This window comes from Cryptomeria japonica, chromosome 4 (genome assembly GCF_030272615.1).
Source record: "Cryptomeria japonica chromosome 4, Sugi_1.0, whole genome shotgun sequence".
Classification (NCBI taxonomy): domain Eukaryota; kingdom Viridiplantae; phylum Streptophyta; class Pinopsida; order Cupressales; family Cupressaceae; genus Cryptomeria; species Cryptomeria japonica.
Window position 1 is genome coordinate 360,975,479 of NC_081408.1, and position 23,073 is coordinate 360,998,551.

Genomic DNA, 23,073 nt, shown 5'->3' on the forward strand with positions numbered 1-23,073 from the left:
CCCTTTGAAATTTGGTTCAAGGGGTTCAAAATTTCAATGACCAAAAGCAAAAAAAAAAGCGCTTGTTCACATGGTGACAAAGACCAAAACAAATTTATTTTTAAAAACGCGCTTTGAACCTTGAACCATATGATCCTTTTGACAAAAGAGTTCAACGGTTCAAGTATGAGGAGAACAAATGACCCGACAGAAGTAAAGGCATAAAAGCCAACCCTTGAATTGGAATTAAAAAGGGAAAAATTATGGGTGGTCTAACAAATATATTGGAAAGAAAGTCGTTTTAAGCTCTAACTCCCTTAAGTAGTATACAGTAACATATAATTTATCATATTATAGCTAAAATTACCATTCATGTATATGGACATAAACTAGATATGCTTTTATTGCATTTTTTGCTTCACCAATATAAACACACACAAATATAAATGTCATTTTTAATAGCCATCATAATTCATACACATGTTTCAATAATGATGATTTTCCATACCACAGTACTTAAAGAATTGTTGAATATAATGCAATTTATATGGGAACTTAACATCTAGAGCAAGGCTTGGCCAAGAAGAACCAATTGAAACGATGTCAATTATCTTAAAGTAGCTAACATAGGACAAGGGGATTCAAAAGGGAACGACAATGTTTGTCTTGGCGGCGTTGATTAACAATTCCAAAAAATTGGTTATTCTAAAGAATGGTCTGCCAAACATTTATGTTCTTGCCTGAATTTGAGGTTTTTTTTCGTATGTGTTTTGTTCCATTGGTAGGGGAAGATTTGGCTAAAAAGAAAAATAAGAAGGTTCATTTTGCTGCAGAATTGGTGGAATGTTTTGGGGAAAAGCAAGAACACCACAGGGAGGAGACATAAAGATGCCAACAACAGTCCAGGAGAGCAGATTTTGTAACTGATAAACAACCAGTTCAACAAAATCAAGCAGAGAATAACATTCCGACCAACAAACTTACTCTTTAACAACAATTTGTTGTTTGATTTACATTTTTTTTTGTGTTTCTGGTTTCTTTCTTTGTTGGCATTTTTCCATAAGCTCAAACAAGGCATGAACATCCATCAAATACAGATTTGGTCATGTGGAAGCACGACGTCTAAACTGTTTGATAGAAATGTCTGAAAGAAACGTTATCTCATAGAATGAAATGAATGTTGGGTATGCACACAATAGAAAGCGTTAAAATTGTTTGGAGAAATGCAAATGGGGGGCATAAATCTTAACTCCACAAAATTTGCCAACGTTTTCCTAGCCTGTGTCAAAATGGGAGCTTTGAAACAGAGTTTGGGCATCCATTCGAGTATAACGATTAAGGGAAATTTGTCAGATGTTGTATTTGCGACTATCCTGGTACCCATATTTGCAATTTATGGTAGCATGGATGTGGTACGTTAAGTGTTTGACAAAATGCCTCATCATTTGGAGGATACAAATGTGATTTATTGTTTAAAAGATGAAATTCTTGATTTTTTTAAAGAATATTTCAAGTAACACAACAACTAAATCTCCAAATTGAACACCCAAATTATAGATTTATAGGATACTGCATATGAAGAAGCTTAAATCTATAAGGTTGTAAGGTTGTCTTAGTTCAGCAAGTCCAGCAGTTCCGATAGTAGCAATTCTGAGACAGGAAGCCTTTGCAGTAAACCGGTGATGAAAAATCTAAGTCTACAAGAATATATGGAAATCCAAAACCCTAATTTTAAGTGGCCAAAAACATCATTGCCGTACAAAGATTGGCATTTGTGAGATTCTGAAACATAATAGAACAGGTTAACAACAGAGGATTCAAGAGATTTATAGTGAAAGTTCAATAAAAATGAGAAAATTTGTAAATTTTGAAGTAAAAGCTCAAAAAATGAGGTATTTTCTGTAAACCCCCAAACACAATGAGTAATTAAAGGATTTTAAGTAGAAGCCCAAAAAATGAGATATATTTGACAAAACTGGTAATAGGAATTGAACAACAAGATGTAATATTAATACCATATTAAGATTAGCAGATAAATAAAGCAAAAGATAAAAAAATAAAACTTTAGAGATAGATATAAAAACAATTAACCTAGCCCATTTTGTTATGGATCTGGAGATATCGCGACCTCTGTTAGTGATAAAGACGAAATCCCAATTTTGTTTTGTACAGGAGAATCACAGAGACTAAACGATGATGAAAATAAGACATTAAAAGCTAAAAGAGAAACTGTAACCATTTAATAAGCATTCAATTCACAAAACAAATGCTTTCACGGATTTTTGTACATGGGCGAATATCATTTATTTATTCTATATGTACTGTACTAAAAATTTAATTAAATGTTTGTATATATCATTTATTAAATGTACAAAAAATAAGAATTTTTTGTTTCAAAAATTGTATTGTCCAATGAGAGTAAAGAAAAATGATATTTTTATAATTACATAAAATACAAAATAAATATGAACTATAGAGTTGTTTAAAATTCTTAAATTTGATTGGTTAGCTAAAAAAATAAATGACCAAGGTGAATGCATAATAACTAGGGCAGGAACTAATAAACTAAGTAAAAAATAGAAATAAGAATATAAAATATACACTTACTTTTCACCATTATGATAAAGGGTTAAATTGACAAAGGAGAAAAGCTTTTTTTCATGCTTAAAACAGAAAGGAGCAGAGCTTTCATTGAAAAGATATAATGAACACATACGTACAAAATGTCACAAAACCCAAGGCAGGTATAAGGAATTGGCATACCAAAGGCTGACCACGGCTGGTGCATGGGTACATGAACCACGCACCATGCAAACGAGGCCACTACCTCACTCTGCACAAAATGTATAACCGCAAAGGGCAATCCATTAACAATCATGCCGTCTTACAACCGCACAGCAGGCCTCATTACTCTGGCGTGGAGATTTTTTCTACAGATCCCATCTATTTTTTCCTTCCCTTTGTTGTATTCTGCCAAGCTTAAATCTTTCAGCTATAGGATTGAGATCGAGCAGTGTTAGCTGACGATGGCAGGTGAAAAAATGGCGGGTTAATGTTGGAATGGCAGACTTCCAGTCCGGCAGTGGCCACAGGCTTCATTTGGAGCACATGGGAGGTGGCCCTCCTCTGTTGGTGGAAGCGCCATCCTGTGAGAAACCCATTTCCATTTCATCTCTGGTAGGCTTGGAGGGTGACAGGACCTCTTCCTACCTTGGCAGCTTCAACAGAGAGGGATGGGAGGATGCAACAGCAATACCATTCTACAGCCACTCCACAGAGCTAGATGGAAGAAGGCATTCAGCTTCCATAAGCAACAATGGAGGTGCCTACTGTTGTGCTCTCACCACCCATACCCACTTGCCCACTTTGACATCAGGGAGAGCTTTTTCTACTACTAGTACTACATCTACACCTGTGTCTACACCTAACTCTTGTCTCGAGTCTGCCATTCGTCCTGTTATACCTGATAACTCATGTGACAGTGAAAATCCTTCTTCCAACTGCCTTAACATAGCGCATCCTTCACCAGAGGACTCAAGTGTGAACAATGCTGTAAATGAGTCGTCTGTGAATGTGACCGACCTTTGGGCTGAACTTGAAAGAGAGCGGCAGAAGAATGCAGAGTTGTCAGAGAAAATATCTTCTTTGGAAGCACAGTTACAACCAAGTGATAAAGATTCTTTAGACTCATCTGTGCAGGTATGGCTGTGTAGGTTTATGCTATTTCAGATTACAAATACTGTAAAAAATGGTTTTATTACTATGAAATTATAGAGCACATCAAGGAAACTCCACCACTTCAAGTTGTCTCTCTCACACACATACATATAACACGCTTCTACACGTACATATACGCTTCTACATGTATATATACTTATTACCCACGTATGCGTATGGATACTCGTGCCATGCATGTTTATAAATGCTTCTACCCATGTACATTGTATATATGTTTGCACGTATCTATAGAAGCTTAAACATGCATGCATGCTCAAAATCATGTATACATGATCATACCCATGTTTGTGTATATAAGATATTTACATCGTTATCTATGCTGACATATAGAATCATGGATTGTACAAATTATTTATCTCTTCCTCTATGTGACGATGGCAACTTTCAATCTCCTTTAGAACACTTTGATCTGTGGGACCTTTAAATGATCATGTAGATTTATAGTTTTATGTTAACTTTATTTTATAATTTGTTAATGGAGTTGTTCATTATTATTGCCATCCTTATAATCATCTCTTTGTAGATGGAAGTGTCAATTGTGTGATTAATCTTGATGTTACAATTCTTATTTTTCTTCTTCTTCTTTTTTGTGTGATCACTTGAGTATAGAATGCCCTTAGTAGTCGTTCATATAGGTGTGGATATAATATCATTTCTATTTTGAACATGATGGAGATGAGGTAACCAAGTTGTATCGATTCTTGTAAGTTAGAATCTCTTGAATATTATTTGATTTGTGAAATCGGGGGAATTTGTTTCTCACATTATTACAGGTAGGGCAAGTTAAAAGGAAATGATACGCATCTTCAACTGCATTATTATTACAAATTTTACGAATTTGCTCGCGTCAATGAGTGTTTTTAGATTAGATTAGCATTTGGTTTTGCTTCGTAGCTCACAAGCAATAGCAACCAATTTCGCTCACTATTTCATGGGCACCAATCCATAGTTTTGCAATGTTCATTTTGTTTTTCAAGCATATAATGCTGAAAAAATGGTTTTAATCAATCAAAATTTAAAGATAAGTAAAACCTTTATAATACCCCAAATTCTTCTTATTAATAATTTCACTGTCATTACATATTTTTTCTTTGCTCTATAGGATGTAAGATTTGATTTGGTTGATATTGTTGATTAGATTGTGATAATGTTCTAGTATATAATCCAAGTGTTAATTTCTCTAGCCCTTCCTGTTTTTTGATTGGTGAATTGGTTTAAGGGAGCCGTACATGATGAAGGGTACTCCTCCTCAAATACAATCCTACACAAACAAAAGAAATTTGAAGACAAACAAGTATGCAACTTTTATTATTATTTTATCAAATCAAGTACAAAACCTGTAATACAACTATTACAGTCATAAGACCTCTGTTACAACAATATGGGTTGCAATATAAGCAGGAAAATCAAACATGCAAGTCAGGAAATTACAATAATGGCCACCAGAAACAACAACACCTAACCCTGTGCTGAAAACAACCACTTCACCAATCTCCTTATCCTGAATGAGCTTCTTTCCATTTATGATGAATTTATAGGATTTTTTTTGCATGTCACTAAACAGTGACTCCCATTTGGGAACCATATGAATCTAGTTGTCCCTTTTACCCTCCCAATTTATTTTCCCAAATTTAGTACAAATTTTGGGAGCCATAACTTTTGATCTGGGGGCACCCAATTGAGTCTATTTTTAAAAAATTGAAGTACTCAAAGTGCCCTACAACTTCCAAAATACGACCATTTTTGGACCCAGAAAAGGTTGTTTAAGGCCTCATATCTCAATCTAAAGAATTTATTAGAATGCTAGAAAATTAAATGATTAATATATACCATTCTAGAGCTAATCTTGGCTCGAAACTCACCCACAATGTGCAGTTTACTAATTTGGAGCTTTGGGGAAAATTTTGGGTTCCAATGCATTCATATGAAAACTTATTAAAAATAGAAAATTGCTATTTTTAGCCCTTATTCTTACTAAAAATAGAAATCAAAATAATTTTGTTTGGGTGATGTAAGATTGTTCTCACATTCTAGATGCTACTGCATTAGACACCATGGCTAATTTGAGAGGTGACCTTGTCACATCTTATGAAAGATCCCCAATGGATCTCTTTTACTAATCTGTTGTAATTTTTATTATTTTAAATTGATTTTTCCTGCTTATTAATATTTTCTTTTAGAAATAGACAGAAGTTGCAGAAGGGTTGGATTCTTTTTGTATTTTGATGATTTTTCAACAAGTAAATAATGAAGTACAAGTACATGAACAAAGTACTGAAAATGAAGTTCATATACAGCCAAAACAAATTCGATTCAAGGTAGATTTCTGAATATAAAATCAAATATTTGACTAGATGAAGATTTCCAATAATTCCAGGAAGATTACAATCAGGAATAATTCCAACCTGAATGCTGAAAGAGTAACATAACTAGGAATGAAGCTACGGCAAGATTCCAGCCCTCCAAGTGCTGCACGTGGGAAGGAAAGTGGCTGCCAGGTACAGCCGTACGGCTGCCAAGTACACCCAACTGGTTAGAAACCCCAAACCCCACACTGAACTCTGTCAGAATCGCTGAACCTCCAGAAAGAATGCCGTACAATCTCCAAGATGCTAATAGCTGCAAGCAAATCCAAACCACTGTATTGGGGGCTACGTCCTAAACAGGCAAGGCATTGGGGTTGGCGTCCCAGATGCTGAAAAGCTCTTCCGGAGCCAAATCTCAAATCCAAGATGTAAAATGTGTAAAAGATAATAAGAATTAGGTCTCAACTTCCTTATAACACCTTCCCACTTAGCTTGAACCCTAAAAGTGACTCAATGGGGCGTTTAGGGTTAAAATGTTATATTTCTCATTTTAAGTTGCCAAGTGCATAGAAAATGACCTTTTTTCAAATATAAAGAAATCCGTTCACCGAAAGGATCTGAGTCAAAAGAGAAATATTTAGAAAAGTCCAAGACCTTTCCAACGAGCTATTACACCAAGGGATACGCATCCAGATGAGGCCAAAAACCCCTTATTACTCCAAAATGGCTATAAACATAGCCTTATTTAAATAATAAACGCTAACTTAGGAAATATTAAAAATATAACCCAAATAGCTACAAAATGCTCAAATGACACCACAAACCAGAAAGTCAACCTGCCACCTGTCTGTGACTGAAGTCGGAAATCAAGGATCCACTGGCAGTCTCATCCCTAAAATCTAGGGATGCTCCTAGAAACTAGGAAACAAACCCAAATCCTCTGAAACTGAACCCAAGGAATAATCTCAAGGAGACCCAACCCTAGGTATGGTCATAACCTCCTAAATAGTAGGGATATCCTCCATAAATGTAGGAACGGTCTCCTAAAAATAAGGAACTGCTCCAAACTGATCAACTACTGCCAGAACACCAAGTCCCAGACACTGTATTACCACATTGAGTCTCTATCCATCGCTGTCAGCCTACAAGACCCCATAATAAGCTGACTCACATGTCTCTGCTAGACAGAACTAAAGAGGGGACATGACAGTCCTCCCCTCTCGGAGATGCTTGCCCACAAGCAACTATAATGCTGGATGTTGTAAAATGGCCTCACCCTCCCAAGTGGCATCCTCTATGCGAAGATTTTTCCAACGTACCAAATACTCACGAATCACCCTGCTTCTCAACCGCCGCTCCCTCACCTCAAGAATCTCCTCAGGAACCAAAGTCAATTTACCTTCCTCATCCATGGGAGGCAAATTGGGTGAAATTGTAATATGTTGTCCAAGGGCCTTTTTCAGTTAAGATACGTGAAACACATTATGAATTTTACTGCCTGGTGGTAACTCAACCTCATAAGCAACCTCTCCAACTCACCTGAGTACCCTGTATGGTCCATAAAAACGTGGTTTGAGCTTCTTAGCTCCCCCCCTTTAAGGGTGCTTTGCCGGTATGGTTGTAAGCACAAGAAAACCATGTCATCCACCTCAAATGCTCTCTCAATCCTATGCCGATCAGCGTATATCTTTTGCTGATTCTGTGCATGCTGTAAATTCTCCCTGAGAGATCTCATGATATCCTGATTCTCCTGTAATCAATCCTGAGCCAAAGGAACTCTACTGTCACTCAGAGCTAAATCAATGAAGGATAATGCCTCATAGCCGTAGAGAGCTTTGAAAGGCGTCATACCAATGGACATATGGTGCGTAGTATTATAACAATATTCGTCCAAATACAACCAACGTACCCATGCTTTCTGCTGCCCTGACACATAGTTACACAAATATCCCTCAATCCACTTATTGACTATTTCGGTCTGTCCATCTGTTTGAGGGTGGTAACTAGTACTAGGTGTCAACTCAGTGCCTGCTAGCTTGAAAAGTTCATGCCAAAAAGAACTCATGAATCTGCTGTCCCTGTCACTCACTATGGTCTTGGGAAGACCATGGAGTCTAAACACCTCTCTGAAAAATAGCTCAGCCACCTGAGATGCTGTAAAATCAACTGCAGTGGGAAAGAAGTGGGCATATTTTGTTAGCCTATCCATGACCACATAGATACAATCCTTCCCTTACACCCGAGGAAGACCTGTAATGAAGTCCATAGAAATCCCAGTCCACTTCTGTTCCGGTATAGGCAAGGGCTGTAACAACCCAGTAGGATAAGTATGCTCTGACTTGTTCTGCTGACAAGTCATACACTCACGGACATGTCGCAAAACATCATCTTTGAGACCCTTCCAAGAGAATCTCTCTCGAACCGCTCTGTAAGTCTTAACATACCCTGGATGTCCTGCTGTAGGAGTATCATGGAAAGCATGCAAAATTTGTTCCTTCAACTGTGAACCCGGAACAAGATAAACCCTGCCCTTGTAATAGATAATATCATCTACCACACTGTATCTGTCGTCCACTATCAAACCATCCATGACCTCACAAGCATGCTGATTTTTGGAATACTCAACCAAAAGTTGAGCCTTCCAATCTGCTGAAATCTCGCTCAACGAACATAAGGCAGCAAGTGATGGTTTCCTAGAGAGTGCATCAGCCACAGTATTATTCTTTCCTTTTATGAATTCGATATCGAAATCATAAGCCTGAATCTTGCTCACCCATTTTTGCTGTCGATCATTGAGCTCTGTCTGATCTAGGAAATATTTCAAACTGTTGTGGTCGGTTCTTACGACAAATTGGCTGCCAACAAGATACTGTTTGAATTTGGCTAAAGCATGCATAATAGCCAACATTTCCTTATCATAGGTAGAGTACAACCTCTCATTATCTCGTAGCTTCCGACTCTCATAGGCAATGGGGTGTCTGTTCTGCATCAACACAACTCCTATGCCCAGACTTGAAGCATCACACTCTAGGACAAATGGCTGCGAGAAATCAGGTAATGCCAAAACGGGACAAGTGCTCATGACCTCCTTGAGTCTATCAAAGACTCCCTGTGCCTGTTCTGTCCATCTGAACACCCCTTTCTTTGTGAGGTCTGTCAAAGGTGCTGCCAACTAAGAGAAACCTCTCACAAATCTTCTGTAATAAGCACATAAACCAAGGAACCCACGTAACTCAGTAATGTTCTGAGGGCGTGGCCAATCCCGAATCGCCTGAATTTTCTCCTCATGCGCCTTCACCCCATCAACACTGATCACACGGCCCAAATATAAAACCTCCCTAAGTCCAAAGTCACATTTGGATAACTTAGCAAATAGAGACTGGCTCTCCATAATGCTAAGTACCTCCCCAACATGTCTGAGATGGTCCTCCCAAGTACGACTGTAAGTCAATATGTCGTTAAAGAACACTAGAACCGACTTCCTCAATTGCTTGTTGAAGATATGGTTCATACAGGATTGGAAAGTGGCCGGTGCATTGGTAAGGCCAAAAGGCATTACCAGAAACTCATAGTGCCCATAGTGACAACGGAAGGCAGTCTTGTGTACATCCTCTGCTCGTACACGTATCTGATGGTAACCTGAACGAAGATCAATCTTAGAGAAGTAGATAGCTCCATGAAGCTCACCCAACAACTCATCAATGCGTGGAATAGGGTATCTGTTCTTGATTGTCTTCTTGTTCAAGGCTCTGTAATCTATACACATCCGTAGAGTCCCATCCTTCTTAACAAGCACTACAGAAGAAGCAAAGGGGCTAGAACTAGGCCGAATGAAATCCATATCCAACAACTCATGAATAGTCTTTTCAATTTCATCCTTATAGGCTTGAGGATGACGATATGGGGTGGTAATCACTGGCTTCGCTCCATCCTCCATCTCTATACCATGCTCAAAACCCTTATTTGGAGGCACTCCAGAAAGTATGTCACCAAATACTCTCCCATGACGGTCCATCATTCACTGAATATCAACATGAAATACCCTGCCATCTTGAGGTGTAGGTGCTTTGGACTTCACCAAACAATGTGTAGCCCAAATCACATCATTATGTCTAATAATAGTCTCCATCCTGCGAGAAGACACCTCCTTAGGTCCACCATCTGAAGCTGCCCTCAAGATAGTCTTCTTCCTCCCAGAAAGAAACTCTAACTGCATACGGTGGTGATCAATAATGCAACGCCCAATACCCTGTAACCACTGCATGCCCAAGACCACATCATAATCCTCTAATGGAAGCACATAAAAATCATCGGTCAGAGTATAATCCCCCATCTGAATACTAAGCTGTGGAATCCGTTTAGTACAGCCCAAAATAGCACCATCTGCCACCTTCACTCCAAAACCACCAAACTCCTCATACTGTAATCCACGCCTCTCCACTAACTTCTAATCAATAAAGTTATGTGTGGCACCTATTTCTACCAAGCTCATGACCCGCTTGCCCTTCAGTGTACCTTTCAACCTAAAGGCATGAAATTTAGGATAACTGGAGAGGGTAGCCATAGTTACTTTGGTTGTCGCCAAAGGCTCAAGGGTATCTAACTCCAACTGTGTCTGCACCTGCTCAACATCCTCCATGCTATCCTCAGTGTCAGTGTCGGGTACCTCCTCATCCCCTAACTCAGATGTCACCTCAATCAAATGAACCTTTCCTTTACCCATACAATAGTGTCCTGGTTCCCAGGGTTCCTTGTAGGAAAAGCATAACTTTTTCCTTCTCAATTTGTTCCTCGTCTCTTGATTCATCCAAGGGGGTCTAGATGATGACCCTCCTTTATTCTGTGAAGTATTGGCCTTCTATGCAGGCCGAGAGTCCCTGAATGACTTCTTATCTGCCTGATAAGAAGTGGGAACAGTATCCAGTCTCAATGTCACATCAATGGCTTCCTTAAGAGTGGCCGGCTGGAAAGCACGTACCAATCCCTTAAGTCTATCCTGCAACCCCTCAATAAATAACATCACACTCCGCCTCTGGGGCATATCAGGTACCATAACCGCAATACGCTGGAACTCATTAATATAAGCTTCTGCATGCCCAGTCTGTGTAAGATGTGCCAACTCTCTATAGTAGAGCTCTGTATCCTTACGGTCAAACCGTGTAATGAGTCGTTCAGTGAACTCGGCATAGGAACGTACCAAGGCATGATCCTGGGTGACCAATCCATGGTGCCACCAATCATAGGCAATCCTGTCTAAATGCAACATAGCAAACTGAATAGCCTCACGCTCAGGCATGGGCCTCAAGGATAGATATATGTCCAGCTTGTGCACCCAAGCTCGTGCACTCGTATCACCAGAGCCATCATATGTAGCCAATGTGATCTTCCCAGTAGCTCTATTGAGGTCATAGTTCTGTTGCTGTGGTGGTCTATAACCACGATCTACTCGGAACCTAGTTGTATCTCTACGCTGTGCACAATACTGGGGAAGAGGGAAAACATCCCTAACCTCTGGGGGTAGGGCTCTCCACTCAGCTGTGCCAAAACTGACTCCTGGAACCCAACCTCTGGTGGATCTTCCTGTGTTGGCTGTTCACCTGGTACAAACTGAGGAAGCAAAGGTCTATCCATAGCAGGTGTACGATGGCATTCCCGCTTAGAGGAATGAAGGGAGCTCCCAACTGATGAATGGGACTGAAGGCTATGCTGACTGCCTGCCATTGAAATTGATCTGTTCCGCCCATGTCTGCCCCTATTTCTATCCAACTCCATTCATGCCAAAGTTTCCTGTAATCTGTCAAGTGTTTGGACTATCCTGGGCTGTGTAGTGATGAGAGTTCTCATCATCTCCCGTTCTTCATCCTCAACCCGGTTCTGTCTAGCACCCCCTTGTTCATCTGCCATGCTGGGTACCTGTTCAATTCCAATCTCACGCTCCTGTTGAGCTACCCTGTGTGTATAATACCTGTGTATCTCCTCTCTACCCGGATGCATAGAATGAAATGTAACCCTAGTGTGAAAATTCCACACAAACCCTACAGGCTGGCAGGATGATAGCTTTGATACCATTGAAAGATCCCTGATGGATCTCTTTTACTAATCTGCTGTAATTTTTATTATTTTAAATTGATTCTTCCTGCTTATTAATATTTTCTTTCAGAAATAGACAGAAGTTGCAGAAGGGTTGGATTTTTTTTGTATTTTGATGATTTTTCAACAAGTAAATAATGAAGTACAAGTACATGAACAAAGTACTGAAAATGAAGTTCATATACAGCCAAAACAAATTCGATTCAAGGCAGATTTCTGAATATAAAATCAAATATTTGACCAGATGAAGATTTCCAATAATTCCAGGAAGATTACAATCAGGAATAATTCCAACCTGAATGCTGAAAGAGTAACATAACCAGGAATGAAGCTACGACAAGATTCCAACCCTCCAAGTGCTGCACGTGGGAAGGAAAGTGGCTGCCAGGTACAGCCGTACGGCTGCCAAGTACACCCAACTGGTTAGAAACCCCAAACCCCACGCTGAACTCTGTCAGAATTGTTGAACCTCCAGAAAGAATGCCGTACAATCTCCAAGATGCTAATAGCTGCAAGCAAATCCAAACCACTGTATTGGGGGCTACGTCCCAAACAGGCAAGGCATTGGGGTTGGCGTCCCAGATGCTGAAAAGCTCTTCCGGAGCCAAATCTCAAATCCAAGATGTAAAATGTGTAAAAGATAATAAGAATTAGGTCTCAACTTCCTTATAACACCTTCCCACTTAGCTCGAACCCTAAAAGTGACTCAATGGGGCGTTTAGGGTTAAAATGTTATATTTCTCATTTTAAGTTGCCAAGTGCATAGAAAATGACCTTTTTTCAAATATAAAGAAATCCGTTCACCAAAAGGATCTGAGTCAAAAGAGAAATATTTAGAAAAGTCCAAGACCTTTCCAACGAGCTATTACACCAAGGGATACGCATCCAGATGAGGCCAAAAACCCCTTATTACTCCAAAATGGCTATAAACATAGCCTTATTTAAATAATAAACGCGAACTTAGGAAATATTAAAAATATAACCCAAATAGCTACAAAATGCTCAAATGACACCACAAACCAGAAAGTCAACCTGCCACTTGTCTGTGACTGAAGTCGGAAATCAAGGATCCACTGGCAGTCTCATCCCTAAAATCTAGGGATGCTCCTAGAAACTAGGAAACAAACCCAAATCCTCTGAAACTGAACCCAAGGAATAATCTCAAGGAGACCCAACCCTGGGTATGGTCATAACCTCCTAAATAGTAGGGATATCCTCCATAAATGTAGGAACGGTCTCCTAAAAATAAGGAACTGCTCCAAACTGATCAACTACTGCCAGAACACCAAGTCCCAGACACTGTATTACCACATTGAGTCTCTATCCATCGTTGTCAGCCTACAAGACCCCATAATAAGTTGACTCACATGTCTCTGCTAGACAGAACTAAAGAGGGGACATGACATCTTAGGTGTTAGGAGGAAAACCAAGATGGTAACCTTTGCTTTGGATAGCCATGATGAATTTTCAATAGGGCTTCCTTTCCACTTATCCAAGCATTCTTCATATGCCTATTTCTTGTCTTGATGCCCACACGACTATCCAAGATGTCTTTTATCTCTTCTCCTTAGTTTTGCTAGAATATTTCATAGTTCTTTTATTGGTCCATCCTTCGTGCCTCCTGCATGATACTTTGTCCAATCAGTAATGTTGAACACAAGAGATATGTTTATTCCTATCAACAATTCTACCTCATAAGCTTTTCTTGAATCATGCTTCCTCAAGATCTTGCATGGTTCAAATTTCTTCATTTTTTGACTTGTTATAGTTCCCATAGCGAACCTTTCCTTCCTCAGGCGAACCATTACTTCATCTCCAACTTGAAATTCCTTAAATTTCCATTTCTAATCTACCTTAGCTTTGTACCGAGAATTCATCTTATTAATATACTTTCTTACCTCTTGTGCAAGTCCTTCAGATGCTTTGCAAAATCTTCAGCCTTTACACTGCTCTTTTCTACTTTGTCAATATTTCTCAACTTAGAAGTATATCTCTAACTACTCCCATATACATTTTGGAATGGGGATTTACTAGTACTCATGTTCTCAGATTTGTTGTATGCAAACTCTTCCTGTAGTAGAATCAAAACCCATCCCTTGGGCTTATCTCCTACTAAACATCTTAGCAGGTTGCTCCAATCCTATTCACCACCTCTATTTGCCCATTACTCTGTGGATGGCGTGTAGAAGTAAACTTCAAATTGATCTTTAGCTTCTTCCATAATGCTCTCTAGAAATACCCAACAAAGCTGGTATCTCAATCTGAAACTATACTCTTAGGTAGACCATGTAGTCTAATCACTTCTCTTAAAATTGAATGTATAATGTGAACAACATCACTAGTCTTCTTGCATGGAATGAAATGTGCCATCCTTGAAAACCTGTACACTACCATAAATATTGAATCATGTTCTCTTTGTGTCCTCAATAAATCAAGAACAAAGTCCATGCCAATATCTTCCCATATTCTCTCTAGTATAGATAATGGCTGATATAGCCCAATATTTTGACTTACTTCTTCGGTCATATGGCATACTCTGCAACTGTGCACAAACTTCTTCACATCTTGGTGCAATTGTGGCCAGTAATAATTCTCACTAACAAGAGCAATGGTCTTATCTCGACCAAAGTTCCCAACAACCCCTTCACTATGCTTTTCATTAATCAGGTTCTCACTCATAGAACTCCTTGGATGCACAACTAACTTCCTTTGAACATCATACCATCTTGAATTATGAAATCCAACCATCTTGCCCTACCCAAAATGATAGGTTCCAAACAGGCCTTCCAAGCCTCTACACAGTTTGGATCTCCAGGAGAAAACTTTTGAGTTCATTAAACCCAATGACCTCTATTTTCATCTCTGTTAACAAATTTTGCCTTCTGCTTAAGGCATCCACAACTTTGTTTGACCTTCCACTCCTGTGTTTCGAAACAAAGTATAAATCTACAAAAACTCAAAACGATTTTAAGTGCCTTTGATTCAACTTTCTGTGACTATTAAGATATTGCAAAGCCTGATGATCATTATATAAAACAATTTTTTTTGGCAATAAATAATGCCTCCAACTATAGCATAAAACTCCTGATCATAGACATAATACTTTTTGCTGGCATCATTAAGCTTCTCACTAAAATGGGCAATGATCTTAACTTCGTGACTGAAATCAGATCCAATGGCATTGCCACTAGCATCACTATCTACGTGAAGTGGCTTATTTTTTTATATTAAATATAGAGTATCAAACAAGCATTACATTATAAGGAGCATCAGCCCCAATAAAGTTAACGGAGGATCACCAAACAAGCAGCACTGCCAAAATAATAATCTAGTTTATCCAGCTACATACATATGCTAGAAAAAAGTCATTAGTCCTAGGTTCTAATGATGCTGTTACATTCATCTTTATTAGTCTCATATGTGCTGATAGGAGGAACATTGGTATTGGGAACAACATGAGTGTCCCACATATCCTTCTTCTTTCTTTGTCTCTTACTGCCTTCTTCCTTCTGATTGGTCATTTTTTTCTCTGTCATATACTGATTGAGCAACTCCTGTTCTTCTTTATTCAAGTTATTCTTGCCATGTGGAAAGCAGTGAGCAGCAATAATGTCTGATTTGAACAATAGCATGACCCCTTCTGTTAATAATATCATAAACTTGTCTTTTGAAATCTCCATAGAGTAGGAACCTATATCACAATAGTTAGGAAGGTGAGTTTGTTGTTGAACTCATTAAGGTGTCTTCTCTTGCACTGAAAGATTTCTTCATTCCTCTTTTTCCATAATAGCCAAAAAATCTCATTGGTAAGCACAAGCCAAAATCTACTCAATTTCACATTAAACTTTCGACATACTCGACAAGAATCTCAGACCAAGAAAAATCATTCGAATCACTTCTATTAATAGGTAAACCAAACATCAAATACCAAAGAGCCATTGCATATTTGTAGTCAAAGAAGAGATGTTCGAAAGTTTCAGGCAAATCACATAATTCACATTTCTTGGGGGCCACAACATAGGACTGTAAAACATGGTCAACAACAGGTTACTTAAGAATAAGCAACCATCTAAAACAGGTTTTCTTAGGTTCAACCGGCTTCTACCAAAGGTGAGACAGAGCCTTTTGACATTTGGAGTTAGGCCACATCAAGTTCCAAGCCTTATTAAGCCATTTATAAACTTCTTCCGAGCCAACTAACATGCAAAAGATCTCATTGACTGATACAGAGCAAAGTTTAGTACCATCCTGCCATGAGATCTTGTTAATAAGATAATCAGAAATTAGGTTGCTAGGGAACTAAGCACCCATTGCATTATGAATCATAGAAATGGTTCTTTTTTGTGATAGAGGCAACCCATATTCAGATCTCAACAGCTCCCAGGAAACAAGTTTGCCATTTGCCAATATATATAGAAAGGTTTTAATCCCCAGAAGATCACAATCCTTGGCCGAACAACCGTGTGTCAAAGCAAGAGGCTTCCCATTAGGGGCTATATTATGCCATACTGATCGACTAGTAACACCATGAGGAGGGGATTGCCTCACAATAGAGCATTTAGTAACCAAATGCCTTACTTGAGCCCAAGCCCTCCACAAAGAGGCAAAGACCACCGAACCATGGACTCTAATCTCAAATTGGCCAAAGAGGATATCCTGAATACGAAGAAATTGTCAATGTTTACCTTTTTTTGGCTTTGACAAATTCAAATTATTTCTGATTAAGACCTTCTATGGCTCATCTACTTGAAATGCCTTATTGAAATTCGAAAGCACCAAAATAGGTTGCTTCGTGACTTTCTTCTTTAATAGATCAAAACTCTTAGTTTCTCCTACAGTCCATTTAAACTCCTTTCTATCCCCTCTCATTGTTTCAGTTAGGGCTGCAACAAATACTACTAAATTTTTTGGTAAACTTTCTATAAAAACTTGCTAGACCATGCAATGATCTTACCTCTGTAACACTTCTTGGTGTAGGCCACTCAATGATAGCCTTTACTTCCTTTGGGTCTGTAACATGCTAAACATTTTAAGAGAGATATCAATTCAAATAATCTAACCATTGCAATATAGCCGTTAACATAATCATTGCAAAGCAACATAAAGGAAGAGATTTTTTTTTAAGATAACAAAAAGATAACAATAACTGAAAGTATTTCCATTGATCTAAACTAAACATGAACGTAAGATAAGGAAATAAATAACATTACATTAATTGGAAGAGCAAGGGTTTAGAAGGTACTTTTTATCTGATGCTAACTTTGAACTTCAAAACTTTATCAAGATACCAGTGAGGAGGGAAAGTATCATTAGGGCACTTTTTTGCCCAACCACAGACTATCTAGTCCCCCATGCCATATCCTTTTGGATTGGCCCGGCCCTTCGCAGGGAGGTAAAGGAAAAAGAAAACTCAATGCCATCTGAGACTTGGTGTTAGGACCTACACGCTTAGTCGGTCATACACTAAGGGTAACTACCTACTAGTATGACGCTCTGACTAGAGGTGTATCTGGTACTAAAGATCAGACAAATGCATGCATTACGCAACACCATCTTGGCCAAGGTATAACATTGTAAGCACGAATTAATGCGCTGTCAATGATCTCACCCTTCTCAGCAATAAGTCTAGGTCCACGAAGTTCAACTGAACTCCAAAGGGAAATTAAGACCCAACTTTATGTTTAACATACATTTGACACAGATTTAGTACTTTGAACTATTATCACAGTTTCCTTTCACATTCAAGACTACATTGGCTTATGATGATCAACTGAGTCCCTGGCTTGGGAAAGTTAGCGCGTAAGAGCCGCCGATTGTACGCACAATTCATGAATATCGAATTAAAATTTGCCGGGCATGTCTCTGCTATCCGACCCTTTGAGAGGGACCTCCTAGTAGTGATGCTAACTGCATCCTGTACAAAAGTGCTCTTCTACCCACTGCCTTCCTAGGCTAGGGTATAGGTAAATTCCTAACTCTAGAGAGGGTTATCTCAATTAGATAGATTTATCTTAGAGCTATCCTGACTTTCAGTCTAAGGAAGACTCTGAATATTATTGATTAAGGGATCAACTTCTTCATTAAGTTGACTCAGGTATGAACACTCTTCAGTTCAATGGTATAAGTTTGCACCACCATGCTGAATATTCTTACCAGCACATGTTAGGTACGCTTACACATACACACGAGTACAAATACCTTCACATATCCGTCAAGTAATTCCAATTATAACCACACGGGTATCTACTTGACGATATATGTCAAAGTACGTGTACAAGTATGCATACGTACCCATACATTCACATGTACGATAGGTATTCTAGGGTGCCTTAGATTTAAAGTATAGTTAAATTTAACAACTAGCAATTGTTCCAACCTTTGTATCACATTAATCCCAAATTTCATGAAGGGCAAGGATTCCATGGTTAAGATTTTATTCCAGTCTAAAGTTCTACTAAAGAATATACACAAATCTAACACATAGGCCTGCAATTGTCATTACACAAATATTTCTACCTTAGAAGTATATGAACTTGCATAAGGGTGTAAATTATATCTAAGACACACGCTGGCTGATTTTAACTTATTGGTTTTCCAGTTTAAGTTGACCGATAGGAGCCTTGCTGTACTTGATACCTGGTTCTATTCTTACGATTTTCAGATTTTAGTTAGCTGAATGGTGTGAGTAAACATATCTTCCAAGCCTGCCACCAATATATATATATATATATTTATTCATACTGGCAGACCTTATATATATGTGTGAGTAAACATGCTAATCTAGAGACAGTGTAAACTTGCTGTTCACTCAAGAAATGAAGATATTTTTGTGTAGAAAATAATAGAACAGTACTATGGAGGGTTTAGGGCATAACATGAATCTATCACTATAATTCCATATTTAGAACATCTGAAGGAATTTACAACACCTTACTGGTTTTCTGCATACAGTCTTCCAACCACTCAAATGATTTTCCTGACCTTTCATGATACAAGCATACACATTAATATATATATATGTTAACATACACATACATTAACGAGTATATATATTTACACATGTATTCCAAATTTAACCAGGTATGAGAATTTCGTACGCAATATCATTCCATTTAAATTTACCAAAAACAGAAGGTAAAATTTGCATTATGCAGAAGTAAACAGCAATACTACATATAAATTTTCTTTAAGACAGCATAATGGGTTTTTCCTTTCCCATTAAAGTATATTTCCAGAATTCGCATTACAAAAAGGGTAATAGCTCAGAAATTTTTCAAGGAATATTGAAGAATAAACTGCATTTATTTTCTTCCCTCTATTTTCCAGAAATTTAATGAAAAACGGAAAAGAACCTAGTAGAATCCCCACACGACCTGGAGGAAGTAGAATACTGTCAGAGGTTGCACTCTAACGCACTTCTCACTCAGAGCCCTTGGACTTGGTAATGGCTGAACAAAAAATCACGAAATTTTAGAGCAAACCCTCCTCTTGCTGTCTAGAAGAAGAACAAATAAAACACGATGCCCTTCTCCTTTTCCAAAAATGGTTTTAAGTATTCACCAACCCGTGACTCTTCTTTGGTTCACCCTAATACCAGGCAGAATTTCCAAACCACCCAAGGAGTCACGTTAATCCCGTGCTCCATTCTCACGCCTTCAACATATTTTGCCTTTGAACAGAAGCTTCCCCGTGAAAAATATCTTTCCATGCCTCTTTTAAAAATGAATGCCTAATAACATTTATATTTGGTGCTTTTATTTTCTCTTTTCTTTGCAAATGAAATTGAAATGTGTTAAACTCATTTTTTTTTACTTGCTTATTCTATTCTTTTTCAAATCTCCAATACTGGATAATTCCAAAAGGCAAGATAGAGCGATGAATAAAGGTTTAATTAAAACTATATCCCTCACAATTTTGCCATAATATATTTAAGTCAACACTTAGCAACTTAAGGAGGGGGAAACTTCATATCTCCCTTACACATAACCCTCACTTGATTATAGAGATGCCAATTTAAAGTTGGCAAATGATAATTTATTTAATTAAAAAAAATAAACATTGCCATACAATTTATAAATTAATTAAATATACATATTTATATATATGTGACCTATACTCCCTACGATTACCTAATTGCGGTAGTACGTATAGGACCACGTATACATACTCCCGTACCCAGGTACTCGTATAGGATATATACGTAACATATATATACATATACATAAACATATATAATTATAGTAAGAGTAACATTAGTCCCAACCAACTTGATTAATAAAATAATTAATAATTATCACAGGAAGCGACAAACCCTAAATTCTCTGCACTGACCTACCAGGTTATCTAGCGCACTGGCTAACAAGGTCTGACAAGATCAACATAGGTTTACTTGGCTTAGGTTAGGGTTTTCAAACGACATTGAGTCCTTTCCTTCCTTCCACCTCCCAACCTGATGATACTTTCCCTCCTTTCGTGGAGGACGACGGTCTCCTGCACACACTTGGCCCACAGAAATCGGTTAGATCCAATCTTGTCTAATTCTGACAATTAATAAATCATGACAAAAGTGAAACATGATATCATATTGTTAATTGCAATTTCATCATTTTAATAAATCAAAGTACATCAAATCATCATAGAAAGCATAATTATCATCATTCACATATGCATAATCATCTGAACAAATCCATCATTCAAAGCATAAAACTAGGCACATTATACATCATACAAATATATAAAAAATGCACTAGGGTTAACATGTATCAGGGTGTAAATACCGCACAAAATCAACTAGGGCACAAGTGGGATGTAACATATCCTTCCCCTTGTGAATCATCGTCCTCGATGATTTTTAAGTATCATTTAAAGCAAATATGAACATAACATTGTTTATCCATTATTTAAAGAAATAAATTAAGTTTAGCTTTTAAAAACATTAAACAGGTGGGGAAATCGTTGATGGATTTCGTTATAATCCTCCCAAGTGGCACTGTCCTCAATGTACTGGTCCCACTGGACCTTGCACTGAGTAACTTCTCTGTTACGTAAGCGCTGCTTACGTGCCTCGAGCACCCTGATTGGCTCGATCATGACTACCCCCGGGTCCTATACCTGCAAGGAGTTTCAGTCAATCATATGTGCAAAATCTGAAACATACTTTTTCAAATAGGAAACATGAAATACATCATGCAACCGTGCAAGAGCTGGTGGTAAAGCAATTATGTGGGCAACTGGGTTAAAAATTTCCAACATATCGTGGAGCTAGTTTGGAAGACTTTCCAAATTTATGCTACTTTTGTTTGGTTTCACCTATAGAAGTGTTGGTTGAAAATTTTGTACACTTGGGGAAATATACAAAATTGTGGTTTCAACCACAGCACACGAGTAAAAACTCTCCTAATTAAGGGAAGGCTCCCCCTATCTAACTACAACTTGAAAAATAAAATGGGATGAGACAGCAATCTTTCTTCTTTTTTCAAGAAAGACAATATCCTTTTCTCTTCACGGAAAATGATAGCTATTGAATAACAGCAGTAACCACTTTCAAGTGAAATAAGAGAAAGGAAATGAAGTTTCCTGAAAGCGCAAAGACTTCCGTCACTTCCTTCGGGACGGGACAGCAATATCAAGCTCAAAGACTTGACTATTGGAAGTTCTATCTACCCTTTGCTATACTAAATTTTTACAACGAATAAAAGATAACAGCTCAAAGACTGAAATAATCTATTCTTTTAACACAAAGACAAGAATTAATGCAAGCTCAAAGACTTGCTGCTATTTCTTATCAAACAATAATTTTTCCTCAAGAATAGACGCAAGCTCAAAGACTTGCTGCTCCTTTAAGAGAGTTTCCTATTTTAATTAATCTTCTCTACTTGCAGCTCAAAGACTTCAAATCAGATTGGACTAAGCTCCTTTAGAAACACTTTGCATAGAAGAAATAAAAAGATTCAAACTCAAACATGTAGCTCAAAGACTCAAAACTTGAGTAATCTTTCTTTCTTATTCTTCAAAACCTTCAATTCACATACATAAGCTCAAAGACTTCCTGCTGTAAATTTGGCAGAGTTTTTGCTTGCTTTCCAAAAGATATATTTACAATGGACCTTTCAAGTATTTATAGAAGAGGAGCCTTGAGAAAAAGGTGGGAGGATCCTAACTAACTTGAGAGATTCTCTCAACCACCAAGACTCATTCAATAAATAACTGAGACTTCATTAACTAACTAAGAGTTACTCTAATTAACTAAGACTTATTCCAACTACAGTCCTAATCGGACACAACTTGTAGTTGCCTTACATGTAATTACAAAAGTGCAAGTAATGTGTAACTTGCATTTTACAAAAAATACTTTTACATGTAACTTGTTAAAACAAAATTACAACTAAAGATTACAAAAGAGGGAAAATTCAACTAGGTGTTGAAAAACACTTAAGTTGAATTTTGTGAAGACACGAATCCTTGAAATTTCCGGATGCTCGCTTGTAGTTCCTCGGGATTCGGTTCATGGGTGTTCTTAGTAACAACCATAGTCTTCACAATAGTGTCGTGACAGCGGAGGAGTGCGGAATTGTTTTTATCCAGGATAGACTGGATTTCATGCAAAAAGGCTTGGTGTTTCATCAATGCTTGAATTGAAGCTGCCGAGAATTGTTCGCTCCTCCATTCATTATGAATCCTCATCTGTAAATCAGCAAGAACTTCTTCTTCTGGAATCAGCTCTCCATCCTGACTTACTATATTGCAAGAGGCCCTTTCACAATGTGAGACAATACCTCGATAGACTTCATCCCGGAATCTCCTTGCATCACTGATCTCCTCAATGAGGGGTTTAAGAACAAGGGTCTTGTTTTCCATGAGTTCTTCAAATTCCAAGTACATGACCCTGGAAGAGATGATGGCGTGCTCCTGCAAAATACTCAGTTGTTGTTGGGGCATGGTACGCCAGATTGCCAGACTT

The 23,073-nt window shown here is 38.1% G+C and overlaps 1 protein-coding gene across 1 annotated transcript in view; it reads left to right on the forward strand.

Moving 5' to 3' along the window:
• The first annotated feature begins 2,696 nt into the window (after window positions 1-2,696).
• LOC131040991 (uncharacterized) overlaps window positions 2,697-23,073 on the forward strand; it is a 152,986-nt gene continuing 132,609 nt past the window's right edge. Inside the window, exon 1 of the mRNA XM_057973969.2 lies at window positions 2,697-3,678. Within this exon, the coding sequence (XP_057829952.2) occupies window positions 3,040-3,678 (639 nt within the window). The 5' untranslated portion in view covers window positions 2,697-3,039. The remainder of the gene's footprint in view (window positions 3,679-23,073) is intronic.